The 27,855-nt window shown below is 37.9% G+C and overlaps 1 protein-coding gene and 1 pseudogene across 3 annotated transcripts in view; both read right to left on the reverse strand.

Annotated features, from left to right (window-relative positions):
* Positions 1-27,855, reverse strand: part of PCSK5 (proprotein convertase subtilisin/kexin type 5) — a 496,629-nt gene that overhangs the window by 301,267 nt on the left and 167,507 nt on the right. For all 3 annotated transcript variants that reach the window (XM_043487117.1, XM_043487116.1, XM_043487115.1), the window contains exons 6-7: positions 24,000-24,088; positions 20,101-20,273 (exon numbers count right to left, since the gene is read on the reverse strand). In XM_043487117.1, coding sequence (XP_043343052.1) covers positions 20,101-20,273; positions 24,000-24,088 — 262 coding nt within the window. The remainder of the gene's footprint in view (positions 1-20,100; positions 20,274-23,999; positions 24,089-27,855) is intronic.
* LOC122453408 lies at positions 27,274-27,417 on the reverse strand (annotated as a pseudogene).

The following is a 27,855-nucleotide window of genomic DNA, read 5'->3' on the forward strand; positions in this document are numbered from 1 at the left end:
TCCAAATCTGTAAACTGGGGGAGGTTCCATGAGGATTATCCCTGTGCCTAACTCAAGAGGCCGTCAGAAGTAATCACCATAATAATGTTTACAATCCTGAATATTAAATTTGGTTGTTTTCATCTTAAAGATGAGGAATATAGGCTCAGGAAAGGTGAAAAAGTGTCTTCAGCGGAAGTCATATATACTTCTAAATCATTTGGTGTTATCAACTCAGTTCAATTTATCCTTGTTTGTTACATGGTGGCCTGTCTTTTCTGACTGCTGACATGTTTTGTTGAAGGAAATTGATGTATCTGTCCTCCCCATCGGCTTTCTCAAATCTATGTTTAGAATCACAGAAGCTCAGAATTGGTATGAACCTGAATTTGACCCAATCTAATCCTTGTATGATGTTGTATCTTCCCTATAACACAGACATCCAGACTATACTAGAATGGCTTCTGTGATAAGGACTTCATTTATTCCCCAGGCGGCCCAGTAGTCACTAAAAATAGAACAAAACGAACTAAAAGAAAAAGAGGACTGTTATTGATATCTGGTTAATCCATGAGAAGAATGAAGGGAATTAGAATGGAATTTGCAAAAGTTAATAAAAACTACTCACAGTGTTAATAACAAATCTCTAAACTAAAAACAAGGTGACAAAGACACTTGACATGTGCATTATACAAGGCAGGATAAACATGTACTCCTTTCAATAGAAATGCAGTACAATTCACAATGATATAGCAATCTGAATCTGATCCTCAGATACCAGATAATTTTCAACTATAGAATGTGAAACCACCTATGTATTTATGAAAACATATTTCTTTGTTTCTAAAATGGATAATAATCTTCTGGGTCCATTTGGCAAGTCACTTCTTAGCTCTGTTAATGTTCTAAAAACAAAGAATTCCATCAGGACATAGTTCAATTCTAGGGGAGGATTTTTATTTTATTTATTTATTTATTTTTTTTTTAGGGGAGGATTTTTAAAACAAATTCCAGTTAAAGTCAAATTTCCTGAAGTGGAACCGATATAAAAAAAGCTCCCCTGTCTATCTTTGCCTACCCATATTTTATTTCAAAGTTTTACATCATTTGCCAGCTAATTTCACAGCAATCTGTCATTTATTAAAATGCAAACTGGTACCAAGTCTGCTACACCTGGGTGTGTATTGGATAAAAACATATCCTTTCCAAGAGGAACTGGTTAATTTTATTATGATTATTGGGCTTCCCTGGTGGCTCAGCTGCTAAAGAATCCACCTGCAATGCAGGAGACCTGGGTTCAATCCCTGGGTTGGGAAGATACCCTGGAGAAGGGAACGGCTACCCACTCTAGTATTCTGGTCTGGAGAATTCCATGGACTGTATAGTCCATGGGGTCACAAAGAGTCAGACACAACTGAGCGATTATTACTGATTTATTATATAAGCTCATTATATCTCCTCTTTCCTGTTGTGGTGAACATATTCCTTTAAGGGTGAAGAAATGTGTGTGTGTGTGCATGTGCACATGTGTGTAAATGAGACAATGTGTGATAATAAAGCAAGCCTGTGCTTTCAGCAAGTATTCCAAATATTCAATCAGTTGTAAAATCTGGTGAATAGAGAAGAAAATTGATGATAGAAAGGAGATATACTAATCAGAGGCTTCACAAGAGACTCAACAGCCTGACATATGCCAATAGATGTTCATCAAATGTCCCGGTTTCCCTCTGGACTCCTGAGAGCAGAGTGAGGATGGGATGGAGGCCACTGTTCCAACAGGGAGACGAGAGGCCACTGATGCTGATTTCACCTACTTGTGTTCCCCATCCTTGACACTGGGTCTGTATGAAATCATTGGCATGTTTTAATTGATAATCCCAAAGCCTAAAAAGCTCAAATAAAAAGAACCTGGAATTGAAAGTATACTTGTGTAGATAAAATGGCAAAGCAAACACTGTAAGTCACGCTTCTACAATATCTACGGTGAACTACATGATTTCTCCAGACGAAAGATTAAGCTAAATGTCAAATCATTGCTTGATATATAGTGAACTATGAAAAAACAGTTCTTGAGTAAAATAATCAGGGAAGTACTGGTAACCCCAATATAGGGTTTTCTGATTATGAGAAAAGAAAAAGATTTAATTCTAGGCTTTCTTGCTTGTTTTCTAAAGGATATTATTACAAACACTTGTCAGGAAATTTCAAAACTGTCAATGCATTAGATACCTGCTGATGAATATCAAATGTATTATTATAGTTTAATAATCCAAACAGAGCAAAAAAGATGACTGCAAGGCAGTAAGTTTTGTTATGGGGTGTTTTTATCCTGTTCTTATTGTTTAATAGATCTGGGAGTCTGTCGGCACTTAATTTAGAACTTTTATTCATCATTATATGGTGAGTTCCCCAAAGACAAGTCCTGACTGTTATTGACCTTTCACTAGCACCTAGCAAAGTGCTTGGAGCCAAAGCACCAGTGAGTGTTTCCCGAATACAGTAAGAAATGAATGAATGAATGGAGTCAATTGAAGACAACTTTAGGTAATTAGCTCCTTATTCTGACACAAATCTTGGGTCACCTATCCCTAAAACACTGTCAATCAACTCACTCATTTTATAAAATCGCTTGTTATTTAGAACTGTCTGAGCAGATGAAGCCAAGAGTTTTCCCTGAGAGGAGTCTTTGCCAGTCATACCAAGGAGTCAAGTCAAAGGATACCATGGTAAGTGAAATAGTATCCATTTGAATGAGAGCAACTTTTTAAAACTATCCTTTCTCAAGACTTTGATTCTGGGACTCCTGCAAAAACTGAAAGAGACCCTATGTGCCCTCTAAGAAGCTTAGAATGTTTCTTGTTGGTCACAGGGAGAAGTGATGAGTTTTATAAAGAAAAGACAAATGTAAAGATGTACATGTAAAAGTACTTCGGCTTTGGTGTGCATGCTGAATTGAAAGTTGACGCTTGAGCTGGGAGGATGGAAGTTTTGAAATCATGCTATTGCCAAAGCCTGTATGAGAAATGTTGTTTCTAAGGACAAGAGGCCAGATTCCATGGACTTTTCAGAAGCAGGACAGGAAAGAAAGACTTATTACATGACTAGAATGAAGGAAAGAGGAAATGACAAGTTTCAGGAAGGGAGACTGGGTGAATATCAGTAACATAAAGTACATACATACATAAATGTTGGTAAAAGCAACTCAGTCACTACAATTATTTCCATTCTAACATTCTGACTCTAAATGTCTACTAAGATTAGCTGAATGTTCACAAAGCAGTTCTAAAGAATTTAAAATGAAATTTAATAGCAAGTCAAAAGAGGTCATGAAAAGAAAAGCTTCCTTGTGGTTAGAGTTTAGAACACTGATTAAATAAACAAACATACCTTTCTATTGGAGGACTTCTCAAAGCTTTTAATATGCTTTTAAATTTATAAAGGAAGCATATAATAAGTGGTATTTCTCGTGTATTTGATAGCAAAATCCCTCTATTTGTCCCCCCTTTTAGCATTTTATTAGTGTTTTTTGGAAAAGCTTTAGAAAATACCCTCCCGTTTTCTTCCATTTATTTTGGTCACTCCCTAACAGAAGTCTCAGGATTATATATTTACCTTCCCTAAGGATCATTCAGCAATATGAAATTGATTAAACCCAGAAATTTGGAACAATAAAAACTTTTTATAATATTTCACATGATTAATTGGTATTTTACTTTTATTACTCTTGCCATTTTACTAATGATAACGATTAAGATTCATAACATAATTTAGAGACTCTTATGTTCCAGGAATTCTGCTGAGTAGTTTACAGACATTAATCCTATAATCCTCATAATAGTCCTACAAAGCAATTACTAGCATTTAGCTCCATTGTAGAGAGGAACAAACTGATACTCAGCGAGGATAACTGACTTGAAAAGGGCAAGGTATCAGAACTCACTAGAGAGTCTGTCTGAATGCAGTCTGGGTCCAGTAATCACTAGACTATACCATGTATAATAATTCACTTCCAAAATACTAACCAAAAACAATGCAAGTGTTATCCTGAAGCAAATTAACTCAATATATGCAGCAAGTGGGCATGGAAGTCATTCATACATTCATTCACTAAACACCTATTGGGTGCAAGACACTGTTTTGGGTACGTGAGATATACTACAGAACAAAACGGTCAAACTCTGGATCTTTATGGAAGAGACAATTAATGTGGTAAGTAAATCTATTACACAGAAGGAAGAATAAAAATTGCCAAGAAGGGGTTTCGATGGGTTGGAATGTATGTGTATTATACTGTGGATGGAAAGAACCAGGCAGGCCTCCTTGTCAGGACTTTAGATAAGAATTCAGAGTACTGGGTTTAACTGTGACCTTGATGAGGAGAGTGAAAAGCTGGCTCAACATTCAAAAAACGAAGATCATGGCATATGGTCCCATCACTCCTTGGCAAATAGATGGAGAAACAATGGAAACAGTGACAGACCTTAATTTCTTGGGCTCCAAGATCACTGCAGATGGTGACTGTAGCCATGAAATTAAAAGACACTTGCTCCTTGGAAGAAAAGCTATGACAAACCTAGAGAGCATATTAAAAAGCAGAGATATCACTTTGCCGACAAAGGTCCATCTAGTCAAAGCTATGGTTTTCCAGTACTCGTGTATGGATGTGACAGTTGGACTATAAAGAAAGTTGAGCACCAAAGAATTGATGCTTTTGAACTATGGTGTTGGAGAAGACTCTTGAGAGTCCCTTGGATGGCAAGGAGATCAAACCAGACCATCCTAAAGGAAATCAGTCCTGAATATTCATTGGAAGGACTGATATTAAAGCTGAAACTCCAAAACTTTGGCCATCTGATGAGAAGAATTGACTCATTTAAAAAGACCCTGATGCTGGGAAAGACTGGAGGCAAGTGGAGAAGGGGACGACAGAGAATGAGATGGTTGGATGGCATCACCAACTCAATGGACATGAGCTTGAGCAAACTCCATGAGGTGGTGATGGACAGGGAAACCTGGCGTGCTGCGGTCCATGGGGTCATGAAGAGTCAGACACAACCGACTGACTGAACTGACTTGATAAGAACAGCTTTAGTGGAAGGATGGGGCAGAGTCCAGATGCCATGGCTTCCCAGATAACAGGAAAAAATGAGGTTGTAGAGGGCAAGTATGGACTACAGTTTCAAGGAATTTTGTTTTAAAGTGAAAAAAAAAAAAGGGAGTTACTGGAAGGGTTTCCCTGGTGGCTTAGACGGTAAAGAATCTACCTGCAATGCAGGAGATAGGGGTTCGATCTCTGGGTTGGGAAGATTCCCTAAAGAAAGGAATTGCTACCCACTCCAGTATTATTGTCTGTAGAATTCCATGGACAGAGGAGCCTGATGGGCTACAGATGGGGCCGCAGAGTTGGACATGACTGAGCGACTGAACACACACGCATGCACAAGGAGACCAGAGATAGCTTTCCCTCTCTTTCCTTTTAGCCATATGAATGACTGTGGATGGCGATAATAAGTTGAGAGAGAAGTTCTGAAGATGAAAGAAGAGATAATTGACTGAGCCATGTCATTGATAAGGTGAGAAGGAAAGGGGTTCAGTGAAGAAATAGAGGAAGCAGACTAAGGTAGAAGAGCAGTTAACTTGCCATGGTAACAGGAGAAAAGCTTAAACATGTGGACACAGATGAAGGGACAAGGTTAGATGCACCAAACAGTATAAAAATGACACACAAAACTATTAGTTTGTTGAGGCCCACATTCTAACTTCTTTGTTGTTGTTCAGTCACTAAGTTGCATCCGACTCTTTATGGCCCCATGAACTGCAGCATGCCAGGCTTTCTTGTCCTTTACTATCTCCCAGAATTTGCTCAAATTCATGTCCGAGTCAGCGATGCTATCTAACCATCTCATCCTCTGCCGCTCCCTTCTCCTTTTGCCTTCAATCTTTCCCAGCATCAGGGTCTTTTCCAATGATTCAGCTCTTTGCATCAGGTGGCCAAAGTATTGGAGCATTAGCGTCTATCCTTCCAATGAATATTAAGGGTTTATTTCCTTTAAGATTGACTGGTTTAATCTCCTTGGAGTCCATGGAGCAAAGCCATGGACTCTGCTTTTTAATACTTTGTCTAGGTTTGTCATAGCTTTCTTTCCAAGGAATAAGTGTCTTTTAATTTCATGGCTGCAGTCACCATCCACAGTGATTTTGGAGCCCAAGAAAATAAAATGTGTCATTGTTTCCACTTCCCCCCTTCTATTTGCCATGAACTGCTGGGACTGGATGCCATGATCTTAGCTTTTTGAATGTTCAGTTTCAAGCCAGCTTTTTCACTCTCCTCTTTCACCCACAGCAAGATGCTCTTTAGCTCCTCTTAGCTTTCTGCCATTAGAGTGGTATCATCTGCATATCTGAGGTTGTTGATATTTCTCCCAGCAAGCTTGGGTCCAGCTTGTGATTTATCCAGCCTGGTATTTTGCATGATATACTCTGCATATAAGTTAAAAAGCAGTGTGACAATACATAGCCTTGACATTCTCCTTTTTCATTCTTGAACCAGTCCACTGTTGCATATTCAGTTCCAACTGTTGCTTCTTGACCTGCATACAAGTGTCTCAGGAGACAGGTAAGGTGGTCTGGTAGTCCCATCTCTTTAAGAATTTTCCACAGTTTATTGTGATCCACACAGTCAAAGGCTTTAGTGCAGTCAATGAAAGAGCAGTAGATGTTTTCTGGAATTCCCTGGCTTTCTCTATGATCCAAAGAAAGTTGGCAATTTCATCTCTGGTTCCTCTGCCTTTTCTAAACCCAGCTTGTATATCTGGAAGTTCTCAGTTCACATACTGCTGAAGCCTATCTTGATGGATTTTGAACATAACTTTGCTATCACGTGAAATGAGTGCAACTGAATGGTCGTTTGTACATTCTTTGGCATTTGCCCTTCTTTGGGATTGGAATGAGAACTGACCTTTCTCTGTCCTGTGGCCATTGCTGAGATTTCCAAATTTGCTGACATACGGAGTGCAGCACTTTAACAGGAAAATTATTAGTTCATCGAAGCCTGCATTCTGACTTCTTTAGCTATGCTATCTATGTTCTACAAAATTGAGAAGAATATTTATCTTATGAGGTTATTGTGAAGATTAAAAGCTATCTATTTTAGGGCTTAGGAGAGTGTGTAAAGTATAATAGACTGGCAAATGTTATTATTATTTTCATGCAGCCCAAATTATATAATTCTAATTCTTACATTTAATTTTATGGCCCCTTAGCATCAAATAAAGTGTTATTAATATCTTTAAGAGAAAGAGTAAGTTGTCAACTGTGACATGGTTTCTCTTAAGCAATTCTGGCACATTAATTCTAAAGGGGCGATAAATTGAATCAATTCTGATTTTGTTAAAGTCTTTGAAAACAGTGTTTCATTTTACCAGGTCAAATACTTAGAGTAAACAAACAGAGAGCACTTTGAAATTCAATATTTGCTATATTTTTTGATTAGCAAGCAGAAGTAAAGAATGCAATTAATACTTGGACTCCCTGGGCAAAATTTATTTCCTTTGTGGAAAATCTTTCTTGATCCTTAGTCTTCTCTCTCTTGCCACCAGTTTCTCCAGATGTCTTGGTATTGCTGTCACCCTAGTCCACCTCATTAACACCTCCTTCTTGGACCATTTCAACCTTCCTCTCTTGCCTTCCCATCCCTCACCCCACCTGCAGTCCATTCTCTACACAGCAGTGATGTTTTCAGATTGTGTATTCCATCAGGCTGCTACTCTGCTGAAAACCTCCACTGGCTTTCTCTATGGGATTAAAAGGCAAACACCCTCCATGGTTTAGGAGGCCCTGCTGAGCTAGCCTCCTGCCTACATCTGTGGCCACTTCCTACTGCCTGCTTTCTGTTCCTGTAGCTCCCAACACCCAAATAAACATTCTGTGATGGAAATCCACCCTAATCTCATTCTCCGCTCAGGGTGCTTTTTGGCTCTTGCTGTCCCTTCTGCAGAGAACATTCCTTTTACATCTATTGACCTGACTGGCTTCTTATCATGTAGGTCTCCATTCATATATTGCCTCCTCCTCAAAGATGACTCCCTGTCCTCCCTAACTAAACCATTCTTCCCCAGCCTACCACCCCTAGTCATCAATTTAACTTCATTCATAACTCTTAGCCTTAGCTCAACAGTCTTGATAGTTTCTATGTTTGTTTTGTCTTGTTGCTAGAATGGGGAAACTTTTAGGCATTACATAAAAAACTTAGATGTTTTCTTCTCTCTTTTATCTACAGTGTGAAAGTTCACTAAGCTTAATAAAAAAAAGAAATTCCAATTCCTGTACTTTGTAGATGATGTAGGTAAAACTGTAATAAGTTACAGTGACTTTAAATTGCCACATGGTTTTTTAACTGGTTCCTTGAAGGAATTATTTTATTACTCATTTATTCCCTCATTCCTTAAATCACTCAGCCAATATATCACTTATTTCTTTTGTTATTGTGCTCTCTAATCTAATTTTACATAATTATCCAATTATTTTCCATATATTTGACAATGCATATATAGAGCACAAATTAAAATAATCTCAAAGAATGTAAATTTTACTATTTCATTTGATGCCTGATAATGGAAGAATGAATGAGTTTTTTTACTTGGAAATGACTGTCTAATATACGACTTTCAAAGTAATAAATTATATAGTCAAAGATATTTAGAGAAACAGCCCTTGGGAAGTAATTCAAGCCACAATCATAGATAACTGAAATGAATCTGTATACTGATAGGCTATCTTAATGAAATTAAAGATGAACTATTATAAGGCAAGTAAAATTGAAGGTGAGTATGGATGTGAGAGTTGGACTATAAAGAAAGCTGAGCACCAAAAAATTGATGCTTTTGAACTATGGTGTTGGAGAAGACTCTTGAGAGTCCCCTGGACTGCAAGGAGATCCAACCAGTGCATCCTAAAGGAGATCAGTCCTGGGTGTTCATTGGAAGGACTGATGCTGAAACTGAAATTCTAGTACTTTGGCCATCTCACACGAAGAGTTGACTCATTGGAAAAAGCCCTAATGCTGGGAGGGATTGGGGGCAGGAGGAGAAGGGGACGACAGAGGATGAGATGGTTGGATGGCATCACCGACTCGATGGACATGGGTTTGAGTAAACTCTGGGAGTTAGTGATGGACAGGGAGGCCTGGCGTGCTGCGATTCATGGGGTTGCAAAGAGTTGGACATGACTGAGCGACTGAACTGAACAGATAGACATATGAAGAACAATAACAACATTACAGAACTCAAAAAGTCTATACTGACTTTTATAACCTACCACTATAAGTAACTAAACAGAATCATCTAGAACTCCACAGTGTGGAAATGGTATGGAAAAAAAGAATGGGGGATTGAGAATATATACAAAGTTTTATGGAAGGACAAGATCTCCTTCCTGAAAAAAAAAAAAAAAAAAGAAAAACATATATATGGTATTTCTTGAGCACCTGTTATGTTCCAGGCATTGTGTCTATTGCTCTATATGCATTATCATCTCACTTAGTACTCATAACATCTTTGTAAGTAAATGCCATTATTGCCCTACTGTAGATGAGGAAATGGAAGTAGAGAGGTAATTTGATGTAAATCAGGTCAGAGAGCAGTAAATGACAAATCCTAGACTCAACTCTAGACTAAGTCCCAAGCCCCGTGTGCATTAAACACATGAAAACCCTTTCATGCTGATCTTATCACATTTAAATGAGTCGCCACTGCCTTTCCATAATTAGATATGCAATGCTGAGAGTTAGAATAATTTGTTCTTTATAAGAATTATTTATTTTGTTACTATCTTAACTCTAAAAGTATAATAAATGGTTTGTTTTAAAACTAAATTCCTTGTTTTTCCAGATTAAAACCTTGAAGGGTCCTCCATGGAAAGTTGAATAAACTACGGGATTTCCATACTCCCAAAATTTTGAAAAATGAAAATAAATGAGTCCCATCCTATGGAATGCCCCAGATGGATACCCATGCTGCACTGTGAGGTGAAAACAGCAACATGTACAGACATATGGCCCCCATTTGGCATATGAATGTGGATAGAGTATGGAAAGATTTAGCCCATACGCTTAGCAATAGTGTTCTAGTTGGATAGGAAATCTATTTTGATTTGATTGTTACAGCAATGATCATTGTAACAGGCATGGGTTACTTTTATAAGTAATGATGAGTACAGAATAATTTTTCCAAATTATTCATTTCTGAATATAATCTTCCTATATGTTTGCTAGTTTTCTCAGATCATCTTGTTTATAATCTTTGCTCTTTTCTTCTTCAATCAACATACCACATTTGTGTTTGTTTTCTATATTAGACTTCCAGTTAAGACTTTCAATGAATGAAAGATTCACTAGCAAAAAATAAAATTGAAAACTATGGGTCCACACCATGTGATTCAATGACAGCTACTGAATACAGGACATTCTCTCTATATATGGACATATTCATGAGGCTTTGTGCATTACTGACATAGGTAGATCCATTTTAATGAGAAATTTCAGATAGTTCTTTATTGTGTTAAATGCTAGATACAAACAGTTGAAAATGAAGTATGAACTAAACATGACTAATTTAACTTGAATAACCATTCCATTAATGATACATGCAGAGAATAATAATGTGCAGTCCAGAGCTTTGGTAATAATATCACCAGATTACTTAGAGTGCATTTATTTGGTGTTCAGGCAACCCTGAAAGGAAAAGTCTATGTAACAACATAGAACATTATCCTATTGTTTCAAAGGGTTCTAATGTAGCTGAAAATTGACAGAGCTAGGAAAGTCTGAACCAAACCTCAACTACAGTTAGAAAGTGCATACAGAACAAGTACAGAAGATTTTCTTCCAGGCTCTTTCAGAATAACCAGGAGATGGCTTAGTCCAGTCTTCCGATTAAAACCCTAACACCAATCCCACAAAGGTGAAAGAATATTTGTACTCCAGCGGCAACATTAACTGTATGCACTTCACTGCTTCAAATTAGGCCTGGATTTATAACAACCCTATGGTTAACATATTTCTCAGTGATTAAATTAGATTCAACAAACATTCGCTGAGTATTCACTAGAATTCAATGTACTTTATGGGGAAATGGCAACCCACTCCAGTATTCTTGCCTGGAAAATCCCACGGACGGAGGAACCTGGTAGACTACAGTCCATGGGGTCGCAAAGAGTCGGACACGACTGAGCGACTTCACTTTCTTTCTTATGGGTTTGGAAAGCCCATAAAGGTACATAGAGTACAAGCTCTGCTCTTCAAGAACCTATTATTTAGTGAGAAAGATACATGCAAAACTACCTGATAAAGAGTATACATACCACCAGGAAGAATACAAAGTACAGGGAAGACAGGGTGGAGATCACATATACTTAATTCTAGTTTGGGCAGTGAGAAGGCTTCTGGGAAGAGGTAACAGTTTAGCTGCAGTTCGATGGTCAGATAGGATTTGTCTATAGAGCTGCAGGTCATCAGAGACGGGAAGGACCACATACTGCAGAGAAAGCACTGCGTGCTACTGGGTAGTGAGAGCGGAGGAGGCTTCACGGACACAGAAAACAAACCTATGGTCACCAAAGTGGGGGGATAAATCAGGAGGACGAGATAGACTTGTTGGCGTTGTTCAGTTGCTAAATCATATCTGACTCTTCCGTGACCCCATGGACTGTAGCCCACCAGGCTGCTCCGCTCATGGGATTTCCCAGGTAACAATACTGGAGTGGGTTGCCATTTCCTTCTCCAGGGGACCTTCCTGACCCAGAGGTTGAACTAACATCTCCTGCATTGGCAGGTGGACTTTTTACCACTCAACCACCAGGGAAGCCCATTAGTAGACTACCATACATAAAATAGGTAAGCAATAAGGATTTACTATATAATATGGGAAACTATGTTCAATATCTTATAATATCTATAACAGAAGATAAAGTAAAAAATATATATGTAGTTGAATCACTTTGCTGTACGCCTGAATAACACAATATGGTAAATCAAATATATTTCAGTAATAGTAATAAAAGAGTGGTGAATGATTAAATTCCAAAAAAGTAAACAGAGATGAGGAAGCAAAAAGAGGTCAGGCCCAGGTCAAAGATGGCCTAACATGAACATGATTAAAATGTGTGCGTTAAACTCCCACATATGGAGAACAAACTAGTGGTTACCAGTCAGGAGAGGGAAGAGGGGAGGGGCAGTATAGCAGAAAGGAATTAAGAGGTACAAATTATTAAGTATAAAATAAGCTACAAGGACATACTGCACAACATGGGGAAGATAACCAATATTTTGCAATAGCCATAAATGAGTATAACCTTTAAAAACTGTGAATCAGTATACTATATACTTGCAACTTATATAATATCATTTATCAACTATACTTCAATAACTTTTTAAAAAATAAAGTAAAAAAATGTATGCTTTAAGTTACCCAATAGTCCATTCACAGTGAGAAAGAGAAAGGAGTTGCTTTTGATGGAATATTACAAGTATCCCTTAATCTTTATTTAATTTAAATAAGACAGTATTTCTTAAGATCTATAATTTGAAACAGATATTGTATTATATTAAATTTTATGGTTCTAGTTACATTAGAATTAGGGGAGGCATGGCCAGTGAATTCTTTAGTGAAATCAAGAAAATGATGATGAGTTAAGCTGCCTGGTTAGGGAATGTGGTAATAGCATAAAAATAATTTTGTTCTGGGAAAGAGGTAAAGCTTTGTCCTGGGATAGAGGGAGAGGACTACACAAGGGAAATGCACAGAAGGGTGTTGTGCGACGATCCATCAACACCAGCTGGGGGGTTTCAACACCTCTAATTCTCAATCATCCAAATTAAAAATTAACATATTGATGAGTACTACTACACAGTCAGCAAAAGCAAGACCTGATACTGATTGTGGCTCAGATGACGAGCTCCTTAGCACAAAATTCAGGCTTAAACTGAAGAAAGTAGGGAAAACAACTAGCCATTCAGGTATGACCGAAGTCAAATCCAATATGATTATACAGTGGAGGTGATGAACTGATTCCAAGTGATTAGATCTGATAGACAGAGTGCCTGACGAACTATGGACAGAGGTTCATAACACTGTATAGGAGGTGGTGACCAAAACCATCCCCAAGAAAAAAAAATGCAAGAAGGCAAAGTGGTTGTCTGAGGAGGCCTTACAAATAGCTGAGAAAAGAAGAGAAGTCAAACGCAAAGGAGACAGGGAAAGATACACCCAACTGAACGCAGAATTCCAGAGAATAGTGAGATGAGATAAAAAAGCTCTCTAAGTGAACAATGTAAACAAAGAGAGGAAAACAATAGAATGGGAAAGACTAAAGATCTCTTCAAGAAAACTGGAGATACCAGGGAACATTAAAGACTAGGATGGGCACAATAAAGAAGAGAAATGGCAAGGCCCTAACAGAAGCAGAAGATATTAAGAAGAGATGACAAGAACACACAGAAGAACTACCTAAAAAAGGTCTTAATGATCCAGATAACCACGATGGTGTGGTCACTCCCCTAGAGCCAGTCATCTTGGAGTGTGAAGTCAACTGGGCCTTAGGAAGCATTGCTACAAACAAAGCTAGCAGAGGTGATGAAATTCCAGTTGAGCTATTTCAAATCCTAAAAGATGATGCTTTGAAAGTGCTGCACTCAATATGCCAACAAATATGGAAAACTCAGCAGTGGCCACAGGACTGGAAAAAAAGTTTTCATTCTAATCCCAAAGGAAGGCAATGCCAAAGAATGTTCATACTACCACAGAATGGCACTCATTTCACATGCTAGCAATATTATGCTAAAAATCCTTCAAGCTAGGCTTCAGCAATATGTGAACCAAGAACTACCAGATGTACAAGATGGATTTAGAAAAGGCAGAGGAACCAGCGATCAAAATGCTGACATCTACTGGATCATAGAGAAAGCAAGAGAATTTCAAAAACACATCTACTTCTGCTTCAGTGACTATGCTAAAGCCTTTGACTGTGCGAATCTCAACAATCTGTGAAAAATTCCTATAGAGATGGGAATACCAACCAAATTACCTGCCTCCTGAGAAATGTGTATGCAGGTCAAAAAGCAACAAGTTAGAACCAGACATGGAACAATGGACTGTTTCAAAATTGGCAAAGGAGTACGTCAAGGCTGTATATTGTCACTGTGTTTATTTAACTTCTATGCAGAGTACACCATGCAGAATGCCAAGCTGCATGACTCACAAACTGGAATCAAGACTGCCAGGAGAAATATCATCAACCTCAAATATTCAGATGATGCCACTCTAATGGCAGAAAGTGAAGAGAAATTAGAGTCACTTGATGAAAGTCAGAGAGGAGAGTCAAAAAAACTGCCTTAAAATTCAACATTCAAAAATGAAGATCATAGCATCTTGTCCCATCACTTCATTGTAAATACATGGGGCAACAGTGGAAACAGTGACAGATTTTATTTTCTTGGGCTCCAGAATCACTGCATTTGGTGACTGAAGCCACAGTATCATAAGACTCTTGCTTCTTGGAAAAAAAAGTTATGACAAACCTAGACAGTGTATGAAAAAGCAGAGACATCATTTTACCAACAAAGGTCTGTATAGTCAAAACTATGGTGTTTGCAGTAGTCATGTATGGATAGGAGGGTTGGACCATAAAGAAGGCTGAGTGCTGAAGAATTGAGGCTTTAGAACTGTGGTGCTGGAGAAGACTCTTGAGAGTCTCTTGGACAGCAAAGAGATCAAACCAGTCAATCCTAAAGGAAATCAACCCTGACTATTCATTGGAAGGACTGATCCTGAAGCTGAAGCTCCAATACTTTGGCCACCTGATACGAAGAGCTGACTCAAGTCTCTGATGCTGGGAAAGATTGAGGGGAAAAGTAGAAGGGGCCAACAGAGAATGAGATAGTTGGATGGCATCACTGATTCAATGGACATTAACCCAAGCAAATTGCAGGAATAAAGGATGAGGAAGCCTGGTGTGCTGCAATCCATGGGGTCACCGAGTCGTACACAACTTAAGCAACTGAACAACAATAATGGTGATGTTAATATTCACATTAATAAATATTTCCCTTGAATAAATCTAAGCGTCCAAATATACCTCTGTTCTTATCAGAGGCAACTCTTTAACCCTTGGCTTATTTGCAGGACAGACATGACACCCAATCCTGTCTACTGACTTAGCCTAGAGCTCCATCCATTCCTCTAGTTGGGAGAACTGGAAACCCATTTCAGAGGAGGCTTCACGATCATCAAGCAACACAGTTTGATCTGAGGTCTTTTAAAATACACAAAGAGCTCATGCAGCTCTATGTCAAAAAAACCCAAACAACCCAATCAAAAAATGAGCAGAAGATCTAAAAAAGACATTTCTCCAAAGAAGACATACAGATGGCCAAAAAGCACATCAAAAGATGCTCAACATCACTAATTGTTAGAGAACGAGGCATCGCCTCATACCAGTCACAATGTCATAATTAAACAGCCTACAAACAGGAGAACAAGATGGCAGAGGAGTAGGTGGACGTGGAGTACATCTCTCTCCACAGATACATCAGGAATACAATTTCAGACACAGAAGTGCATGCAGAACACCAGTGAAGAACAGACAGGAGTACCTGACCAGTGGAAAAGAATATATAGAGCCACGCAAAACTCGGTAGGACAAAAAAACTAGGGGGAGAAACAGGAGGGTTAGTAGGGCTGGGTGGGGGAACTGAAGCAGGGATCTGATCCCCACAGCGGGGCAACTGTCTGAGTCAGAGGAGAAACATGTAAGGCTGAGAGTGAAACAGCTGATCTGTGGCAGCCTGAATGGAATGATAATCAGACAGTCCTTGCCGCAGCCAAACATATCCTGGACAGGGATGCGGGTCTTCTGGAAGGCACAGCGGCTGGGAGCTGGAATTTAGGGATTGTGGAGTAATCCCAGGGGGAGGACTGCTGTTAACTGCAGAGAGACAGATTGAGGGGATGTGAGGGAGGAGATTGTGGTGCGAAATGCCTGTGGAGGAAAGCCAGGCAATCACGGTAGCAAGGTGATGCTGCTGAGTCACATGTAGGGGGTGGAGCCATCACCATAGCCTCTCTCCCGGCTCACCGGCATCCCCAGCTGAGCAATTGAGAGGCTGGCCCATCAAATGCATGATGCATTGAACTAGAGTAGGACCTCACTCAGGGTACTCCTTTAAGGGACTGATGCACCAAACTACAGAATAGGACTCCACCCAGGGTGCACCTTAAAATGCCTGACACACCGAACCACAGAGTACAACCCCAGCCACGGGGGCCCCTCTATGTGCCTGAGGCTCTGAACAACAGAGAAAGACCCCAGGAGAGGGAGCCCTCTAAGTGCCTGAACGGGCAGAGCTACGGAGAAGACTGGCCAAAGAGGCCTTCTGATCCCCAGCTACAAGAAGCTCGAAAAAAGACTCAGATAGGGCCATAATTCCTGGGATGGACGCAGTCCATGTCCCTGCACACTTTGTATTGCCAGGGTTCCTGCAAGCCAAGCAGCTGCACCACCTTCATGCTCAACTCTCACTGGGGCAGTGCTGCCACAGGCAAAAAAAATCTTGCATCTACACGTGCAGGGTAGCTTCAGTAGTGTCCAAATTTTTGCATCCCCGTAGACGGGGTCACACAGAGTGGGACACAACTGACGTGACTTAGCAGCAGCAGCAGACTGTGGCCTGCCAGTCTTCTCTGTCGGGGGGGGCTCTTCAGGCAAGACTACTGGAGCGTATTGGCCAATACTGGTTGCCATACCCTTCTCAGTTCAGTTCAGTCGCTCAGTCATGTATGACTCTTTGTGACCCCATGAACCGCAGCACGCCAGGCCTCCCTGTCCATCACCAACTCCCGGAGTCCACCCAAACCCACGTCCATTGAGTCGGTGATGCCATCCAAACATCTCATCCTCTGTCTCCCCTTTCTCCTCCCGCCCTCAGTCTTTCCCAGCATCAGGGTCTTTTCAAATGGGGCAGCTCTTCGCATCAGGTGGCGAAAGTATTGGGGTTTCAGCTTCAACATCAGTTCTTCCAATGAACACCCAGGACTGATCTCCTTTAGGATGGACTGGTTGGATCTCCTTGCAGTCCAAGGGACTCTCAAGAGCCTTCTCCAACACCACAGTTCAAAAGCATCAATTTTTCGGTGCTCAGCTTTCTTTATAGTCCAATTCTCACATCCATATATGACCACTGGAAAAACCATAGCCTTGAGTAGATGGACCTTTGTCGGCAAAGTAATGTCTCTGCTTTTTAATATGCATACCCTCTAGAGCACTGTATTTCCTGCTGCCCTAGCCGCCAATCTCCCTGAGTACCTGGTGCTGCCAGAACCCCTGTGACCCAAGCAGCTGCAGCACCTCCACCCCTGGCCCTCACAGGGGCAAACCCAAGTCCTCCAGGGCAGCCTCAGGAGCAAACCCCAGTGGACGACCCACATTCAGAGGTGGAAATACAACCACAATTGAAATCTAGGGGCAGTGTGGCTAAGGAAGAAGACCCCAAACCTTCCCACCAGCCGTACAAGCTGCAGATTAAATCCACACGATCAACTGGGCAGGAACTCCGTGTCTATGGAATATATAAAAGGCCACTGAGAGCTCCCACAAGAGGAAACACACTAGTTCTGACAGCTGTAGACACTGGAGGCAAGAATACACAGGAGCAGGACCAGATTAGAATCCGAGCTGCCCCCACAGCAGGTCCAGAGACCAGCACAGTGGTGGAGGGCATCCTAGGGAGGCGAGGTGGACTGTGACTCCCAGCGACGGAAAGACTCTGACAGCACTGACTCAAGAAAAACATTTATTATTCCTATGTTTTCACTTGTTCTGTAGATTCTTTTGGATATTTTTTCTTTTTCTTTCCTTTCCTTTTCCCCCTCTGTTGTAGTTGTCAATTTTAATGGCATTATAAAATCTAATTACGCTTTTGAGCTTTTTGTTTCTCATTCACAATTTTAATTGTTCTCATAAACCTCTACCTCTACATTGGGCTTTTGCATTCCTGTGGAGTTTCCCTTTTTTTCTTTTCTCTTTTTTTAATTTAATTTTAATATTTTTAAACCTATTATTTTTTTCTACATTTATTCCTTCATTTGTTTTTCCTACTGTTCTTTACCCCTTGCAGCTAATCTTTAATGTACATAAATATTCTTTATCTACCTCTGTTTAACTTTGCATATCTATTCTTTCTTTTCTTTCTTTCCTTTCCTCTGAACATATTTGTTAGTTTTATTTTCATTGCTTTACTCCCCAATTGGCACCTTGCTTTAGTTTTGCTTCGCAGTTTGTGTTTTAGTTAGTTTTGTTCTTAACTGGTAGATACAATTTTTGGTTTCCTTTGTTCACTGGGTCAATCTATCATACTTTATTTTTGTTGGACTGTTTTGATTTGTTTATGGGTGTATATGTGTATATTCAGTCACACTTTTTATTGTCATAAACCTCTGCCTCTAAATTGGGCTTTTGCAGTACTGTGAAGTTTTCCTTTTCTTCTTTTTTTCTTTCTTCTTCCTTTTTTTCTTTTCTCTTCTTTATAATTTTAACTTTTAATTTTTTAAATCTATTATATTTTTTCTACATTTATTCCTTTGTTTGACTTTCCTACTGTTCTTTTCTCCTTGCAGTTAATCTTTAATGTATAAAAATCTTCTTTATCTATCTCTATTAACTTTGCATATCTATTCTTTCTTTCTTTTCTTTCTTTCCTTTCCTAGGAATAAAACCACCATATAACCCAGCAATTCCACTCCTAGGCATATACACTGAGGGAATCAAAACTGAAAAAGATACATGCATCCCATTGTTCATTGCAGCACTATTTACAATAGCTAGAATATGGAAGCAACCTAGACGTCCATTGACAAATGAATGGATAAAGAAGTTGTGGTATATATACACAATGGAATATTACTCGCTATAAAAAGGAATGCCTTTGAGTCAGTTCTAATGAGGTGGATGAACCTAGAACCTATTAACAAAGTAAAGTCAGAAGGAGAATGATAAATGATGAATATCATAAAATCTAGAAAAATGGTACTGAAGAATTTACTTACAGGGTAGCAATGGAGAAATAGACATAGAGAATAGACTTGTGAACATGGGAAGAGGGGAGGAGAGGGTGGGATGTATATAAAGAGCAATATGGAAACTTAAATTACTATCTGTAAACCAGATAGCCAGGGAATTTGCTGTATGGCTCAGGAAACTAAAACAGGGGCCCTGTATCAAACTAGAGGATGGGATGGGGAGGGAGATGGGAAGGAGTTTCAAAAGGGAGGGGATATATGTATACCTATGGCTGATTCATGTTGAGGTTTGACAGAAAACAGCAAAATTCTATAAAGTCATTATCCTTCAATAAAAATAAATTAATTTTTACAAAGTCTACAAACAATAAATTATGGAGCAGGTATGGAAAAGAGAGAACCCTCCAACACTGTGGGTAGGAATATAAATTGACACAACCACTGTGGATAAGAACATGGAGGTTCCAAAAACAATTAAATACTGAACTATCATATGATCCAGCAATCCCACTCCTGGGAAAAATTATCTGGAGAAAAACATAATCTGAAAGGATATGTGCATCCCAGTATTCATTGCAGCACTGTTTACAATAGCCAAGACACAGAAACAAGCTAAATGTCCACCAACAAAGGAAAGAATAAAGCAAATGTGGTACATATACATAATAGAATATTACTGAACCATCAGAAAAAATGAAATAATGCCATTTGCAACAACAGGGATAAACCTGGAGATTATCATACTAAATGAAACAAGTCAGAAAAAGGCAAATATCATATAATCTCACTCATATGTGGAATCTAATTTTTTTAAAAAATGAAACAAATGAGATTATTGACAAAACAGAAACAGACTTATAGATACTGAAAACAAACTTATGGTTACCAGGGAACTCTACTCAGCATTCTGGAATAACTTACATGAGAAAAGCATCTAAAAGAGAATGAATATATGAACATGTATAGTTGAATCACTTTGCTGGACACCTGGAACTAACATAGCATTGTAAATAAACAATACTCCAATAAAATTAAAATGAAAAAAAAAACCTACCATTCTAACACCGTTTTCGAAGGCTTGCCGGGTGAGTGGCGCTGGTCCATCCACAGTCTTGCCATCATCATCTGGACCCCAGCTTGCACTGTAAATGTGCACATGCTGGGGATTGAAGCTCACTGATTTTGCTTCAACCATATCCGTGACATCTCCATCCAGCATTCGAACTCCTTCAAGACAGAAAGGAGAAGCAACTCTATTAGAAGCTTTACCCAAACAGACCAAGATATATTTCAACTGCAGCATTTTTAAACAGAAACTATATTGTAATGTAAATGATCAAAACTTCTTTACCAATTGTTCTCTTTTTCTAAGTTTTCACATTCTCTCCCTTCTCTTTATCCCTGTCTTAAATGTGTACTTGACAAAGAGAGCCTCAAGCAATCCATCTTCCCTAAACTTCTCTTCATTAGGTTCCTTGTACTCATAATTGGTATAAAACATTCTAACCTAGGCAGGCTTCGAAAATTTGGAAAGCTGCCAAGTTGGAGTGCTCCAATTTCCTCCATACTTAATATTATCTCCTAATCTGAAATACTGATGTGAACTTAATATATTACTTCTTTGCCAAGTTATTTATTAAGTCAAATAATAAATGAGAATGCCCTCTGTGCATGTAACACATCAAATAATTCTCAAAGGGTTTTGGCAATGTTTAGTCATTAATCTTCATGTAAGTATTCCCACCAGACAGATAGGAATTTATTATTAACCTTAATTTGCTAAAATAGACTTAAATCTTAAACATAAATTTTATGTCAAAGCTTTCTTCTTTTAATTTTATAGACTCACAATAGCAATGAAACATCTAATTGTTAAGTAAACATATCTTTCCTTCAGCTGAAGCTATATATACCATCACTGAGACATCACAGTATTTCAAAATTGTATCTTTATAGCCCAAATTTACTCCTTAGGAAAATGTTGTTATCTAGTAGGATTTCAAGTTTTATTGGTTACCAATAAATGAGGATTAAATAATAAAACTCTAAATCAACAGCTTTAGAGGCAATGTGGCTTGAGGAACTCTGGTAGAATATAAAAAATATTCTTGAAGGATATATATATAGGAATATATATAAATAATATACATTTTTTGTGCTTTTAAAAATGTTTAACTTAAAATTACGAAAATAGAAAAACACAAAGAATGACAATGAACCCAGATATAGCCCTGGCTCAACAACTGTTCACATTTTGCCACATTTTATCTAAAAATATAAACATTAAGCTAAACCATTTAAAATTACATGACAGATATGACACCATCCTTTAATATTGTTTCCAAAAAAGGAAAGAAATAAACACCCACTCAACCTTAAATCTCCCCAAAGCATCCCTAAAGATTTTGGCTACTATATCTCATGACTATCTTTTCCTCTAGACTTGCATATTTTTAAAGGAAATGTATTATATATAAACAGGTGGGTTTCCCAGGGGCTCTGTGGTAAAGAATTCACCTGCCAATACAGGAGATACAGGAGATAGGGGTTTGATCCCTGGGTCAGGAAGATCCCTTGGGAGAGGAAATGGCAACCCTTTCCAATATTGTTGCCTGGAAAACCCCATGGACAGAGGAGTCTGGCAGCTACAGACCACCCGGTCACAAAGAGTTGGGCCCAACTGAGCACATGCACATAAAAAATAGTGATGTGAAAAACAAAGGTTTTGAACATACCCCTTTAAAAATTACCGGAATGGAAAAGATACTTTGAAAACTCCGTCAGCAGTTTATTCTGTGGGAGAAAATCACCCAGCAGGATGCTCTGCACACACTGGGTCCTCAGCAGCTATCAGACTCTTTTGATTTGACATGAATATTCAAAACTCATCTGCATGGTTTTCACCAAGTAAGATGAACTACTTCACATTCTTACTTTCTATTTAAAAGCATAAAACCGAACTATTTCACCACTACAGGGAGGTCTGAAATAATCTAACCAGTATGTCTAAACATGGGAGTGTCTACACATCTGAATTTTGTTTCCACATCATGAAATTCATGTGAAGTCCATGAAAACATGCTTGATAAGATTGTATCTACAGGGTAATATTAATTTTCTGACCAAAAATTGATAAGAAGTTTATTTTTGCAAGTTTAAAGATGAATGGTTACTTATTCTTCATTTAACTAAGTGCAAGACTTCATGCCTTGGATTTGGAGGGGTTAAATTTATAATTTAGAAGGTTCTTGTTTTCAGGATGACTGAACATTCGTCAGGCATTGCCATACATTCATTTTTTTAGAGGTCTTATCAGCTGGGTGAGCAGCTTATCTGTGAGGTTCAGAAGTTCATGCCTTCATCTCCTCAAGGTCAGAAGTGCTGGGTTAGTACTGAAGAGTAATGGCAGGGACCTGACAGTGTCTCCCTGGAGGAGGAAATGGCAACCCACTCCAGTATTTTTGCCTAGAGAATCCCATGGACAGAGGAGCCAGGCGGGCTACAGTCCATGGGGTTGCAAAAACTTGGACATGACTGAGCTACTAATACTGAGAATGTCTCTGTATGTATGAGTGCGTGTGTGCTGGCCTGCAAGGAGGGTTGACTGGACAGCCATTGCAGTTATCTGATTATCTTGAAGAGAGCAGCGGCCTCTGGCAGCCTCACGATTCTTCAGAGGACATCTGTCTCCTTTCCATAACTCCTCTAGGAACGTTTCACTTGACACACAGCAGATGCTCTCAGAGTACAGCTAATTACTGGTTAACAAGCTGCCATACTCTAAGAAACCCAGGTGAAATAAAGAGAAAAAAGAGGTTGAATTTACTGACAACTGACAGACAAGATAGTCTCAGAAAACCTTTTCTTAGCATCATTATCATATACCTCAATTATTTCATGCTATACGAGATCTACATTTACTTTAGAAAGGTCTATTATTTTTATTTTTTAGATCTGGTGCTTCAGGTGGTAAAGAATCTGCCTGTAGTGCGGGTTCGATCGCTGGGTTGGGAAGATCCCCTGAAGGGAATGGCAACCCACTCCAGTATATTTGCCTCAAGAATTCCATGAAGAGAGGACGCTGGTGAGTTATATATAGTCCATAGGGTCACAAAGAGGTGGACATAACCGAGCAACTAACACTTTCACTTTCACCATTTGGAGACAAATATTATGCTGGAAATGAGGATGTCAGCCTAATTCCAGGAACTTCATCTTAAGAAAGTCTTCAGGAGATGCCTAGGTGTATACTTCCAAAGCCAACAGGATCTACATATCTCTTATAATGTTTTCTTCCCATTTGTGTGCGGCTGTGGCACCAGGTTATACTAACAAAGATGATTGCACATGGGAAAGTGAGAGCTTGCTTCTATTAATATCTGAATTTATACTGCTTGGATTGGGTAAGTATAGTAAGTATAGGTATATTTGAGTTTGTGTGTGTGTATATACTATCTATAATCTGCAATTACTAATGGTAATAATATTACTATACTCTTTCAAAAGGAGATCTTACTATTTAAACTGAAATTAAAAGAAACTTTTTGTAAAGCCTAAGGGAAAGAAAAAAAAAAAATATTTTCTGTTTGACAGAATTTCAAAATGCTTTTTTCTGTAGAGATAATCTGGCCTGGTGTTTATCTTTTTAGTTCTTTCTGACCTAGGTACCAATTTCACAGTTCCATATAGATGCTAATGACCCCATTTTTGCTATTGGACAAGCTTCTTTCATTTTTATTTAAAGAAAGATTTCTCTGTTTGCAGCACTTCAGGGGGCTGCTTCAAAGTCTTTGTTTTAATAACACAGGTTAACACAGTCATTTTGCTGTCGGCAGTAGTTGAACACTGTTATGCAAACATATGCTTGTCTTTAGTTCAGAAAGGGTTCTGAAAACGAGTTAGCAGGAGAACTCTTGGCTCATTTCTGCGTCCACAGGAGTCTGGGTCCCATACCTCCGATCTTGGCGTTGAAAGCAATGCCCACTGTACAGTGAGAGTTGTTTGCTGCGGCGGCCACCTCTCCAGCGCAGCGGGTCCCGTGCCTGCAAGGAGAACACACACACTTTCTAAAGGAAGACACCTCATTCTCCCAACCTCAGCAACTTCCTACCCATGTAGCACTTAGTCTGTCCATAGCAAACTTTTAGCACTTAATTATATTCTATTTTGGGTTATATTTTTATATGCTTATTTTTTGATATCTTGCTTTCTCAACTAGAAAATCCCCTTGAAGGCTAACATCAAATTGTATGTTTCTTTGTATTTTCTGAACTTTCAACATCCAACATGGTAACCACTAGCTGCGTAAGGCTAATGGATACCTGAAATGTGGCGAGTGTGACTGCATGTTAATTTTAATTTTAGTTAAAATTAAAAACTAGTACTCAATTATTAGAAAACTCAAGAATGTGAATATAAGAAGTACTTTGTAAACTGGAAATTTAAATACACATCAAGGATCTCCAATAAAAATTTATCATCTAAAATGGGACTGCTATAAATACAAACAGAATTTCAAAAACCTTGAGTGAAAAGACACCATAAAATAATGTATTAGCACTTATTTCATGTCAATTACATGTCAAAATATCATACTCAATACAATAGATTATCAAAACCTATTTCACCTGTTTGTTTCCACCTTTTTCCTGCTTTTTCAAGATGTGACTGACAGAAAAGTACAAAATTTTTCTAAAAGATATTCTGTTAATTCTTACCAAGATAACAGTTCTTTGATCAGAAAAATCATTTAGCTGAAAGGACTTCTAAGATCTTATCCAAGGACTGCAAAGAAGTGTCAAGTGCAAAGGACAAGCTCTTTAAAAACGGCGACGTAGTACAGTGTGTGCTGAGAATAATTCTAAGGTATGGTTGAGCCTAGAGAAAGAAGGTGAGGACTGATGACTAATGCTTGCCCTGGGTGCAGGAAGGGGGCGACAGCCATTGTGGTGTAGTTCTATGATGATGAGATCCAAAGCTCACCTTCTTTCCTACATTTTGAGAAATGAGTTAAGGAGGCCCTTAGATGTAAAGAGATCTGTCAAAAATAGCTCAACAGTGACTAAAACTCAGGACCCCAAATTCTGTTTTAGTACCATTTATTTTACAGTATATTCTACGCAGTCATCATGGGATATAACTACCGTCTGTGCAACTATAAACAAGTTGCTGCTTACAACTGATAGGTACACATCAGTTTATACAAGAGATAAATACTGCTTTTACCACTTAGTAATGTCATTTATCTATCTCTTTCCACATAAATATTAACCTATATATCATTTAAATGGTTACAATTATTCTTTACAATCTTTTAAATTTCATAAAATGACATAAACCTATATACACATACCTATATGTGTGTGTACATAGACATCATAATTTTATTCCTAGAAATTTACCCATTTTTCACTAGTATTAATGAAATATAAAAATAATAGCTTGTATATACATTTTAAATATCTTGGGGTAAAATTCTAGAAGTGGAATTACTGGATCAAAGAGTATAGAATATACTGTCAAAATGTCAACAGAAGATGAAAGTAGTATAACTGAACCTCATAAAAATGGCAAGACTGATAAATATTACTACAATTTGTTATGCATGACAAAAAGAAAAGATAGGCCATAAGCCAAGTTGGATGACAATAGGAAGAATGGAGAAAATATCTAGACAAACCTCTGTGTACATAAACCCCTATATATGAGTTTTTCAATCTTTTTCATCCTTGCCAAACTGAGTTGAAAAATATTATCTCATCGTCACTTCCCTCTTTATCCCTTATGATTACATTTGTTGCTATGCATCTTTTCAAATATTTATTAGCTATTTCTATGTCTTGCCTTGTGAATAACCTCTTCATGCTTTTTTGCCCAAATCACTCATTGCCTTTCCATTATATCTGTTATAAATATGTTTCCAAATGTTTTATTTGGAACATGAAAATCTTGTTTATGGCATTTTTAAGTTGTCACACACAGTATTTAATCTTGATATACTCATAATTATCTTGCCCTCTCATACTTGGTCATACCACTTTAATCATTAGAAAAAATGATCTCTTTTTAAAAAAATACTTCTTCTGGAAGCCCCAAGCTAAACTACTAATTTTCCCCTGAGCATAGCAATTATTTACTATGATTTTTTATTAGCCTCTTGTTGCATATTACTTCCTGGTGTAGGTTATTTTTATTCAAATGTCAAATTCCCTTTATGAGTTTACTGTTTTTACACTACATTGCATCTATTAATTAATGCAAGTTCTACAGGAGCATAAGGACATCTGTTTTTAATCTGCCCTGGTTTATTCTTAGGCCCATGGGTTATTAAGAAGTATGACTTAAATTTTTTGAATGTTTGCAGCTGTTATATTTTTTATAATCAATAACTTAATTAACTTATGATAAAATAATATAATCTTTATGAAGCAATCATTTGAATTTTGTGAGCGCACAAAATGGTAAAGCATGTGATCAATTTTTATAAATGTTCTATGTGGTTGAAAAGATGTATATTTTCCAATTATTCTAGATAAGTCCATCATGTCAAGCTTGTTCATTATTTTGTGGATTTGTTAATATTCTTTGTGGTTCTATCGATTTTTATTGCCTTTAGAATGGAACTATCAAATCTTTCTAGTGAAACAAATTGTTTATGAATATGTAATAACACTTTTATGTTTCTTAAATAAAATTAAAGATATCCAGTTAGTATTTAAGTTATAAACCACTTGATCCTTTTACTTTCAAATATTCTGTTTATATTAGTTATACCTCATAAATAGAATATAATTTTTTTAAACCCTGGCAATTTTTGTTTTTGATTCAAGAGTTAGTCCATTTATATTATCTAAGTATTCATATACACATAATCATTTCTGTATTTTTCCCCTGTACTAGTTTGGATGTTATACATTATATTATTTAGTGCTTATCCTAAGCACTTATGGATACCTAAGATCACAAAGCTACTGATACTTTTTTCAACTTTGCCCAAACAGTACAGATGTCAGAATGTTTTAAGTCTGATTATCCAGCTCTTGACATGATCCTCCCATAATTATAGTTACACATTGGATTTTTCTTAACACTAGAAATCACCCACTACTACTGTTCTACTTTAAACAATCACTGTTTGTTTAGATTTACATTTCTTGCTTTTTTTTTTTTTTTGGTAGCACTTATTTCCTTTTGGGATCACTGCTTTCTTTCTGAAGAACATTCTATAAATGTACCCATCAGAGAGACTTTTGATAGCCTCAGAAAATGACTTGACTTTACTGATGTTCTTAAAAACTAATTTCAATGGATATAGTTAAAATAGTAAGAACAGATACTACACTCAATCTTAGCCAAAAGGTAGAGAAGCATTTTTTCAATGGGTATAGAATTCTAGACTAATAGCACTTCAAAGATGCCATTCCACCATTTTTTAACTTTGCTTGTTTCTGATGAGAAGTCAGAGCCATCTGGCAATCTAATTCTCTGGATGCTTTTCAGATCTTTGCCTTTTCTATTCTGCAGGTTCATTAAGATATTGTATGCGTGGATTTTAAAAACCTCTTTCTTGGAATTCCTAAACCTGTAGTTTAACATTTAAATTTTCAGAAGTCTCAGCTAGTACCTTGATGTATGCCTTTATATCATTCTATGGTTCTTATCAGAATCCCAATTAAGCATACATTAGACCTTTTCACACTTTTTTAATCTTTATCTCACCTTCAGGCTTCCCACATACATTACTCTCTTGGCTGTGTTCTCTGTAACTTGCTCAGTCCTATATTTCACTTATCCTGTCTTTAGCCATGAC

This window comes from Cervus canadensis, chromosome 14 (genome assembly GCF_019320065.1).
Source record: "Cervus canadensis isolate Bull #8, Minnesota chromosome 14, ASM1932006v1, whole genome shotgun sequence".
Lineage (NCBI taxonomy): Eukaryota > Metazoa > Chordata > Mammalia > Artiodactyla > Cervidae > Cervus > Cervus canadensis.